At 43.0% G+C, this 11325-nt stretch overlaps 1 protein-coding gene across 1 annotated transcript in view; it reads right to left on the reverse strand.

The window, feature by feature from the left end:
* Window positions 1-9851: 9851 nt before the first annotated feature.
* The window catches only part of LOC100480544 (olfactory receptor 10H3), a 5496-nt gene continuing 4022 nt past the window's right edge, over window positions 9852-11325 (reverse strand). Inside the window, exon 3 of the mRNA XM_034657195.1 lies at window positions 9852-10813. Coding sequence (XP_034513086.1) covers window positions 9852-10813 — 962 coding nt within the window. The remainder of the gene's footprint in view (window positions 10814-11325) is intronic.

The following is an 11325-nucleotide window of genomic DNA, read 5'->3' on the forward strand; positions in this document are numbered from 1 at the left end:
ACTTGACCATTCTCTCACACCATACACAAAGATAAACTCCAAATGGAGGAAAGACCTCGATGTGAGACAGGAATCCTTCAAAATCATATGGTACTGGCACAAAAACAGACACATGGACCAATGGAACAGAATAGAGAACCCAGAAATGGACCCTCAGCAATTTGGGCAACTAATCTTTGACAAAGCAGGGGAAAAAATCCAGTGGAAAAAAGACAGTCTCTTCAATAAATGGTGCTGAGAAAATTGGACAGCTATATGCAAAAGAATGAAACTTGACCATTCTCTCACACCATACACAAAGATAAACTCCAAATGGAGGAAAGACCTCGATGTGAGACAGGAATCCTTCAAAATCATAGAGGAGAACATAGGCTGCAACCTCTTTGACATCGGCCACAGCAACTTTTTTATGACACATCTCCAAAGGCAAGAGAAACAAAAGCAAAAATGAACTTGTGGGACTTCATCAAGATAAAAAGTTTCTGCACAGCCAAGGAAATAGTAAAAAAAAAAAAAAACTAAGAGGCAGCCCACGGAATGGGAGAAGATATTTGTAAATGGCACTACAGATAAAAGACTGGTATTCAAGATCTACAAAGAACTTCTCAAACTCAATACATGAGGAACAAATAATCAAATAAAAAAATGGGCAGAAGATATGAACAGACACTTTTCCAATGAAAACATACAAATGGCTAAGAAGTTGTGGCCCATATATACAATGGAATATTACTCAGCTATAAGAAAGAACGAATTCTCAACATTTGCTGCAACATGGACGGCACTGGAGGAGATGATGCTAAGTGAAATAAGTCAAGCAGAGAAAGACAATTATCATATGATTTCTCTCATCTATGGAACATAAGAACTAGGAAGATCGGTAGGGGAAGAAAGGGATAAAGAAAGGGGGGGTAATCAGAAGGGGGAATGAACCATGTGAGACTATGGACTCTGAGAAACAAACTGAGGGCTTCAGAGGGGAGGGGGGTGGGGAAATGGGATAGACTGGTGATGGGTAGTAAGGAGAGCACGTATTGCATGGTGCAGTGGATGTTATACGCAACTAATGAATCATCGAACTTTACATCAGAAACCAGGGATGTACTGTATGGTGACTAACATAATATAATAAAAAAACCATTAAAAAAAAAGAAGATGTGGTCCATATATACAATGGAATATTACTCAGCCATCAGAAAGAATGATTACCCAACATTTGCAGCAACATAGACAGGACTGGAGGAGATTATGCTAAGTGAAATTAGTCAAGCAGAGAAAGACAATTATCATATGGTTTCACTCATTTATGGAACATAAGAAATAGCAGGAAGATCGGTAGAAGAATGCAGGAAAAAATGAAGGAGGGGGTAAACAGAGGGGGAAATGAAACACAAGAGACTATGGACTCCTGGAAACAAACTGAGGGTTTTAGAGGGGAGGGAGTGGGGTTATGGGCTAGCTCAGTGAAGGGTTAAGGAGGGCACGTATTGTATGGAGCACTGGGTGTTATACGCAAACAATGAATCATGGAACACTACGTCAAAAACTAATGATGTACTGTATGGTCACTAACAAAAAACCAGTCATTTTACTTTCTGGAACTTTCTGTTTGAAACGCCCCTGCTTTGTCTTTCCAATTAGATAGAAAATGATCCTTCTGCAAGATGTACTCATGGGTTCTCCAGGATCAAAGTTACTTCAGTGTCACCTCACCACTAACTTTGAACCTAGGGTACTTTTTTTACATTATATCAAATTGTAACTATTGAAACTTTATTTTACGAAGATTGGTAAACTTTAAATGTTCGTGTTTCTCTAAAGGTAGTAATAAAAGCAGTTATTTAGTGAGTGAAAAAAATTCAATTAGCTGGGGCACCTGGGTGGCTCAGTCGGTTAAGCAACTACCTTCAGCTCAGATCATGATCCCGGGGTACTGGGATCAAGCTCCAGGTCAGGCTCTCTGCTGTATGGGGAGCCACCTTCTCCCTCTACCTGCTGTTCCCCCGCTTGCGTGCACGTGCTCTCTCTCTCTCTCAAATAAATTAATAAATAAATAAAATCTCAAAATTCAATTAACCAAGGTACTGTACATCATTAGTTTTTGATATAATGTTCAATGTTTCACTAGTTCAGTGTAACACCCAGTGCTCGTCATATCCTGTGCCCTCTTTAATGCCCATTAACCAGTTACCCCATCCCCCCACCCACCTCTGTTTCTGCAACCCTCAGTTTGTTTCCTGGAGTCAAGAGTCTCATATGGTTTGTCTCCCTCTCTGATTTCTTCCCATTCAGGTTTTCCCCCTACCCCTATGGTCCCCTAAACTATTCCTTATGTTCCATTTATGAGTGAAACCATATGATAATTGTCTGATCAACTTATTTCACTTAGCATAATACCCTCCAGGCCCATCTATGTCAATGTAAATGAGAGATATTCATCCTTTCTGATGGCTGAGTAATATTCCATTGTATATATGAACCACATCTTCTTTCTCCACTCATCCATTGAAGGACATCTCGCCTCCTTCAACAGTTTGGCTATTGTGGACAGTGCTGCTATGAACATTGGGGTGCGTGGGGCCCTTCTTTTCACTACATCTGTATCTTCGGGGTAAATACCCAGGGGTGCAATTGCTGGGTCATAGGGTAGCTCTATTTTCAATTTTTGGAGGAACCTCCACACTGTTTTCCAGAGTGGCTGTACCAGCCTGCATTCGCACCAATAGTGTTAAGAGGGTTCCCGTTTCTCCACATTCTCGCCAACATTTGTCGTTTCTTGTCTTGTTAATTTTTGCCATTCTCACTGGGGTGAGGTGGTATCTCATTGTGGTTTTGATTTGAATTACCCTGATGGCAAGTGATGTGGAGCATTTTTTTCATGTGTCTGTTGGCCATTTGGATGTCTTCTTTGGAGAAATGTGTGTTCATGTCTTCTGCCCATTTCTTGACTGGATTATTTGTTTTTTGGGTGTTGAGTTTGAGAAGTTCTTTAGAGATCTTGGATACCAGACCTTTTTTTAAATTTCCTTTTTTAAAATTATTAACATATAATGTATTATTTTTTCAGGGGTACAGGTCTGTGATTCATCAGTCTTACACAATACATAGCTCTCAGCATAGCACATATGCTCCCCAATGTCCATCACCCAGCCACCCCGCCCCTCCCACCCCCCTCCACTCCAGCAGCCCTCAGTTTGTTTCCTGAGATTAAGAGTCTCTTATGGTTTGTCTCCTTCTTTGGTTTCGTCTTTTTTCATTTTTTCCTCTCTTCCCCTATGATCCTCTGCCTTGTTTCTTAAATTCCACATATCAATGAGATCATATGATAATTCTTCCTCTGATTGATTTATTTTGCTTAGCATAATACCCTCTAGTTCTATCCATGTCATTGCAAATGATAAGATTTCAATTTTTGATGGCTGCATAATATTCTGTTGCATATAAGATGTGTCATTTGGTTTACAAATTATAATGCCTTTCTTTTTTGGCACTGATTTTAAAAATACAAAGGTCTTTAAAATATGTAGCCACAAGAGGGGAGTGGCTATGCACCACGTGAAAGCCTTGAAAAAGCCTTGAAATGCTCTCAGAGTGGTTCAGAGCTGTGGTTTTGCCTTTTCTCCCTCCTGGCAAACTTTGTGACTTTCCATACATTCTATGGAGGGAAAAGACTCAGCAAATAGAAGAGTCATAAGTATTTGCAGAAGCTGGGCTTCCACAGCCCCCAGGCCCCCGTCAGTGAGCACACCACATAAGAGGTACAGTTGGATGAGAAACAAACTGAAGACTTCAGAGGGGAGGGGGTGGGGGAATGGGATAGACTGGTGATGGGTAGTAAGGAGGGCACGTATTGCATGGTGCACTGGGTGTTATACGCAACTAATGAAGCATCAAACTTTACATCGGAATCCGGGGATGTACTGTATGGTGATTAACATAATATAATAAAAAATAAAAAAATAAAAAATAAAAAAAAAGAGGTACAGTTGGAGGCTCTGCTCTGAGAAGGCTTGGAGATGAGGAGTGGGATACGAGGACGGAAGCGTCTGTTCCATAACTAAAGTGCCTCCATAGTCTTCTCTCTTTATAGCAGGAGGAATGTATCTGGCTCAAGTTTGGACCTGAATTTTGAAAATGCTTTGTTGTACACTTCAAGGAATGGACAAGTGGATGGAGGGTCACATGAAGGAGCAGGTGTGTAGCACTTCCCCTTTGCCCTTTGTGATCATCCTCATTTACTGTGGCCATCCTCGCAGGCTTCTCTGCCATCTCCAGTTCTGGTTTCTGTCCCCAAAGCTGAGTGCAGGTAATTCCGCGTGCCAATGTAGAAAAACAAATACTGTTTAGATTGGTACTGGTGTGCATAGCCACTCTCCTCTTGTGGCTACATATTTTAAAGACCTTTGTTTGTATTTTTAAAATCAGTGCCAAACAAGAAAGGCATTATAATTTGTAAACCCAATGACACATCTTATATCTCATTAGCGTAGTAGTTGGTGTTACTTAGTCTGTAGCTGCCAGACTACAATTATAGCACCAAGAAAAAATGTTACATGTGCCACGAGATTGCGCATTAAAAAAAAATAGAAACAAGCAGTAAAAAGGTGAATTCAAAACATACTGTAACATTATTACATATGTTATATGATATATACTAATACATATATAACACACAGATAGGTATACGCATCTATCCTGATAGTTCTCTTTCTCCGGGGAACTCGAATACAAAACACTCAAAAGAAAAAGAAGCCTTGGAAAAATGTCACCTTTCCATCTAAAGAGATCAGTCCAGATCTCCAGATCCCTGGTGGTCTTTCCTTTGTGTAAGTATTTCCACCAGGTCAGCCCCTGCAACTCGGCATCTCTCTGCTAATGTGCATGTTTGTGCGTCCTTATTGTAAGGCAGAGGCCTCATCACACAGGAGTTTTAGCATCTCTTCTGAGCTCACACAGTCCACACCGAGCACGGAGAAAGTTCCTGGTGTCCTCAGTTCCTACTCTGCTGAGTTCGTTGGGTGTAGACCCCAGGTCCTGGGCTGGGTACCCTATAGCTACATGGTCACGTGTGTCCTCACAAGGCTCCAAGGGCCTTGCTGCCAATGAGCAAATCCTGCAGCTGTGCTATCAGGACTCCTTCACCTTTGCTGATGGACTTCCAAGGATACTCAACCTTTCTCATGAGTGATATGAATGCCCTAAGTTTTCTCTGTAGAGAAAAATGGCCTAAGAATCTAGCTTGAAACTCATTTTGTCATGAAACAAATCACATAGAATGTCAGGATGCCATTTCATGAGTCAGTTTTCTAGGACTGCTGTAACAAGCACATACACCTGGTGACTTAAAACCATACACGTCTATCCTCCTCTATGCTGGAGGCCAGAAGCCGAAATCAGGGTCACCAGGTGTGAGTCAAGGCGTGAGCAGGGCTGCGCCCTTTGGGGGATCCAGGGGAGAATCTGTCTCCTTCTTTCCCAGCTTCCAGAGGCAGCAGGCATTCCTTGGCTCAAGGTTCCCTCCCCAGTTACTCCAGTCCCTCCTTCCAGTGTCACATCCCCTACTTCTCCGTATGTCTGATCCCTCCTTCCCATTTAGAAGGACACTTGCAATTATAGCAAGCCCATCTGGATGACCCAGGGCAATCCCTCTGTCTCAGATCCTTAACTGAATCTCATTTGCACTGGGTAAGGAAACATAGTCACAGGCTCTGGATAAGGCCATCTTAGGTGGTGTTAGTCATTAGCACCAATAATTGTAAAATAATGAAATGGAGCCCCCGGAGTCTCACTGTCAGTGTTGATGTGACAAAGTGTCTCAGTAGCTGCTCTGGAGTCAGTGTTTCTCTCTGGCTGTGTGAAAGGGGAGTGTGTGCCTGGGGCTGCACCTGCCCACCAGCCCTGAATGGTGTCTATTCCTTCTAATGACAGCCTTCCCCTTCTGGTCACAACCACATTTCTCTCTGCATGTGCTGAGGGAGGTGCATTCCTGATCACCAAGTGCACTTACATGCAGATTGTAATGGATTCCTGCTTCACCACTTCCAGGCAATGTGGCTGGAGACGAAGCATCTCCCAGAATATCACTTTCTGCATTTCCAAAATATGACTAGTAATAGATGTGGGTCATAACTAAATATGCAGAAATAATGATTTATTTTGAGACTAGAAGAGTGAGTGCACAGGAAACGCTTCCTACAACATTTGACAAACAGCAGGCACTCATATGTGACAGCCATTGTTAGGTTTATTTTTATAAAACACCTGCTGCCTGCCACTCAAATATCTGGACACAGCTTTGAGTAAAAATTTACACCAACAGAAGGCCCCCTTGCTAGATGCTCAGACACATGGTTTCCCAGACCCCAACATGGAGTCAGGTAGACCTTCGTGTGTCTCCTTCATTCAGGTGTTGTATAACCTTCACACATTTCTCATCTGCATTCAGGGTATGACCTCTCTGTGCCATTTTGACATAGTACTGTGCCCTCCAAAATATCTCCTCATAGAGATTCAAGGAAAACACAGGAAGAAGAAATTGATGTTTTACTGAAAGTAATGTGGGGAAATAGGGATAAGGATNGCAGGCTTCTCTGCCATCTCCAGTTCTGGTTTCTGTCCCCAAAGCTGAGTGCAGGTAATTCCGCGTGCCAATGTAGAAAAACAAATACTGTTTAGATTGGTACTGGTGTGCATAGCCACTCTCCTCTTGTGGCTACATATTTTAAAGACCTTTGTTTGTATTTTTAAAATCAGTGCCAAACAAGAAAGGCATTATAATTTGTAAACCCAATGACACATCTTATATCTCATTAGCGTAGTAGTTGGTGTTACTTAGTCTGTAGCTGCCAGACTACAATTATAGCACCAAGAAAAAATGTTACATGTGCCACGAGATTGCGCATTAAAAAAAAATAGAAACAAGCAGTAAAAAGGTGAATTCAAAACATACTGTAACATTATTACATATGTTATATGATATATACTAATACATATATAACACACAGATAGGTATACGCATCTATCCTGATAGTTCTCTTTCTCCGGGGAACTCGAATACAAAACACTCAAAAGAAAAAGAAGCCTTGGAAAAATGTCACCTTTCCATCTAAAGAGATCAGTCCAGATCTCCAGATCCCTGGTGGTCTTTCCTTTGTGTAAGTATTTCCACCAGGTCAGCCCCTGCAACTCGGCATCTCTCTGCTAATGTGCATGTTTGTGCGTCCTTATTGTAAGGCAGAGGCCTCATCACACAGGAGTTTTAGCATCTCTTCTGAGCTCACACAGTCCACACCGAGCACGGAGAAAGTTCCTGGTGTCCTCAGTTCCTACTCTGCTGAGTTCGTTGGGTGTAGACCCCAGGTCCTGGGCTGGGTACCCTATAGCTACATGGTCACGTGTGTCCTCACAAGGCTCCAAGGGCCTTGCTGCCAATGAGCAAATCCTGCAGCTGTGCTATCAGGACTCCTTCACCTTTGCTGATGGACTTCCAAGGATACTCAACCTTTCTCATGAGTGATATGAATGCCCTAAGTTTTCTCTGTAGAGAAAAATGGCCTAAGAATCTAGCTTGAAACTCATTTTGTCATGAAACAAATCACATAGAATGTCAGGATGCCATTTCATGAGTCAGTTTTCTAGGACTGCTGTAACAAGCACATACACCTGGTGACTTAAAACCATACACGTCTATCCTCCTCTATGCTGGAGGCCAGAAGCCGAAATCAGGGTCACCAGGTGTGAGTCAAGGCGTGAGCAGGGCTGCGCCCTTTGGGGGATCCAGGGGAGAATCTGTCTCCTTCTTTCCCAGCTTCCAGAGGCAGCAGGCATTCCTTGGCTCAAGGTTCCCTCCCCAGTTACTCCAGTCCCTCCTTCCAGTGTCACATCCCCTACTTCTCCGTATGTCTGATCCCTCCTTCCCATTTAGAAGGACACTTGCAATTATAGCAAGCCCATCTGGATGACCCAGGGCAATCCCTCTGTCTCAGATCCTTAACTGAATCTCATTTGCACTGGGTAAGGAAACATAGTCACAGGCTCTGGATAAGGCCATCTTAGGTGGTGTTAGTCATTAGCACCAATAATTGTAAAATAATGAAATGGAGCCCCCGGAGTCTCACTGTCAGTGTTGATGTGACAAAGTGTCTCAGTAGCTGCTCTGGAGTCAGTGTTTCTCTCTGGCTGTGTGAAAGGGGAGTGTGTGCCTGGGGCTGCACCTGCCCACCAGCCCTGAATGGTGTCTATTCCTTCTAATGACAGCCTTCCCCTTCTGGTCACAACCACATTTCTCTCTGCATGTGCTGAGGGAGGTGCATTCCTGATCACCAAGTGCACTTACATGCAGATTGTAATGGATTCCTGCTTCACCACTTCCAGGCAATGTGGCTGGAGACGAAGCATCTCCCAGAATATCACTTTCTGCATTTCCAAAATATGACTAGTAATAGATGTGGGTCATAACTAAATATGCAGAAATAATGATTTATTTTGAGACTAGAAGAGTGAGTGCACAGGAAACGCTTCCTACAACATTTGACAAACAGCAGGCACTCATATGTGACAGCCATTGTTAGGTTTATTTTTATAAAACACCTGCTGCCTGCCACTCAAATATCTGGACACAGCTTTGAGTAAAAATTTACACCAACAGAAGGCCCCCTTGCTAGATGCTCAGACACATGGTTTCCCAGACCCCAACATGGAGTCAGGTAGACCTTCGTGTGTCTCCTTCATTCAGGTGTTGTATAACCTTCACACATTTCTCATCTGCATTCAGGGTATGACCTCTCTGTGCCATTTTGACATAGTACTGTGCCCTCCAAAATATCTCCTCATAGAGATTCAAGGAAAACACAGGAAGAAGAAATTGATGTTTTACTGAAAGTAATGTGGGGAAATAGGGATAAGGATTGAGAGACTATGGACTCTGAGAAACAAACTGAGGGCTTCAGAGGGGAGGGGGTGGGGGAATAGGATAGGCTGGTGATGGGTAGTGAGGAAGGCACGTATTGCATGGTGCACTGGGCGTTATACGCAACTGATGAATTATGGAACTTTACATCAAAAACCAGGGATGTACTGTATGGTGACTAACATAATATAATAAAAAAAGTTATTATAAAAAAAAGGATTTCCATGAGATATCAGAAAGCAGCACCCTTTTAACATTCTGTATGTTCTTCCTGAAGAACTGAACCTTCTCCCCGCCCCCCACCTCTCTCTCTGTCTCTGTCTATCTGTCTCTCTCTCTTTTTCCACTTTGCCTTTGGATATCAGTCACTCAACTCACATCCACATTCAAACATCCTTAGGATCTATCCCCTTCACAGACAGTGAGGAACTATAAAGAGTCAACTATCTCCTTGGAGACAGTTTATGTTCTTTTGCGCATTTGTTATAATTAAAAGACAATACTTATACAACACTGGACAGTGTGCCTGATAAGAAAATCCCCAATGCTGGTGGTCTTTATTAGTATGCTTATTTTCGTTAATCTTTATGGTGGAGGAGGGAAGATCCTCCTGTGCTTCCTCATTCAAGAAGAACCATTGGTATCAGTGCCCAGACATGCCCACATGATGCCCCCCACCAGCCTATAGGTAGATAACACGTTCTTAGACAGACGTAATATGTTGGAGTTTATGAGGTCAAGAGCAAGAGATGATGATTGCTAGAGCTTATGCAAAATTGGGGAAAAACAAACACATAGCATGCATCCAACACCTATGGGTGCATCCAGCAATAACTATTCAGTATTTTCATATACTGAATCCCTACAAAAGTCCTATGGAATGAGTCCTTATTATTCCCAGCCCCTTTTTCATATTTCCTCACCACCATATTTCCTTCAGCCATCAGGAGTTTAGGGGACTGAATTTTCTCTGGAAGGTTTTCTTTATGGCATTCTTGAGCTCCTTATTCCTGAGGCTGAAAATGATCGGGCTGAGAAAGGGAGTAAAGACTATATAGGTGGTGGCCATCAGAGTGTTACTGTCTGTAGAATGGGGGCCCTTAGGCTTGAGGTAGATAGTAGAGGCAAAACCATAGTGCACAATGACCACAGTGAGGTGGGACACACATGTGGAGAAGGTCTTGTGTCTGCCCTCAGCAGAAGGGATCCTCAATATAGCAGTCACGATGAAGACATAGGAGAGGATGATGAGGAATAAACAGCCCATCAGAGCTGTGACACACACCAGGACCACACCCAAGGTGACAGAGGATGTCCCCATCCCACAGGACAACTTTAGGAGGGAAAGTACATGGCAGGCAAAGTGGTATATCACATTAGACCCACAGAAGGTGAGGTGAAATACTATCAGGGTCACCATCATCCCCATGACTGAGCCCCCAGCCCAGGTCCAGGACACCAGACGGGCACAGGTGTGGGTGCTCATGAGTACACTGTAGTGAAGGGGGTGGCAGATGGCCACGTAGCGATCATAGCCCATGATCATGAGCAGGAAGGAGTGGGTGAAGCCAAATGTGAAGGAGAAGAACATCTGGCTGGCACAGGCCACAAAGGTGATCGTGTGGTGGTTTGAGAGCATGTCAACCAGCATGCGAGGGGTGACGGCAACAGTGAACAGAATTTCAGAGGTGGACAAGGCGCACAGGAAGAGGTACATGGGCGTGTGCAGGCTGTGCTCACTCCACACAGTGACCATGATGAGCAGGTTCCCCAGCAGCGTAAACAGGTACATGAGCAGGAACAGCAGGAAGAAGGCAGGCAGGAGATGCTGTGGGAAGGTGGAGAAGCCCACGAGGATGAATTCAGACACCATGCTATAGTTCTGACCAGTCGCGGATGCTGCATCTGGTGAGACCAGAAGGGGAATGAAGGTACATGGTTTATCCCATGAAGGAAAAGCACGGTTCAGCATCAGAAAACCCTAATGAATCGTTGGCCACTGCATCAATAACTAATGATGTACTGTATGTTGGCTAACTGAACATAAAAAAAAAAAAGAAAACCTATCATGTGGTTAGTCACATGAATAAACTAAGAAGGAAATTCCATATAACTGTACCAATGGACAGCAATACTGGATTACTAAATTTCAGTTCCTATTCATGATTTTAAAAATTGATATATAATTGATATATAACATTGTATTATTTTAGATATACAGCATAATGGTTAACATATGCACATATCATAACAATTTTTTAAAAAGTTTTTTCTCAACCTGACACCAACTGAGACTTTCTTAGCTAACCAGGAATATATACTGCAAAACTAGCAAATAGTACATGAACTGAGAAACCACCAGTGCATTATTTTAGAATCAGGAAAAAGCCAAAGTTACTCACTGTCTCTGCTGGTCA

The sequence above is a fragment of the Ailuropoda melanoleuca genome, chromosome 4 (assembly GCF_002007445.2).
Source record: "Ailuropoda melanoleuca isolate Jingjing chromosome 4, ASM200744v2, whole genome shotgun sequence".
NCBI classification, from domain to species: Eukaryota; Metazoa; Chordata; class Mammalia; order Carnivora; family Ursidae; genus Ailuropoda; species Ailuropoda melanoleuca.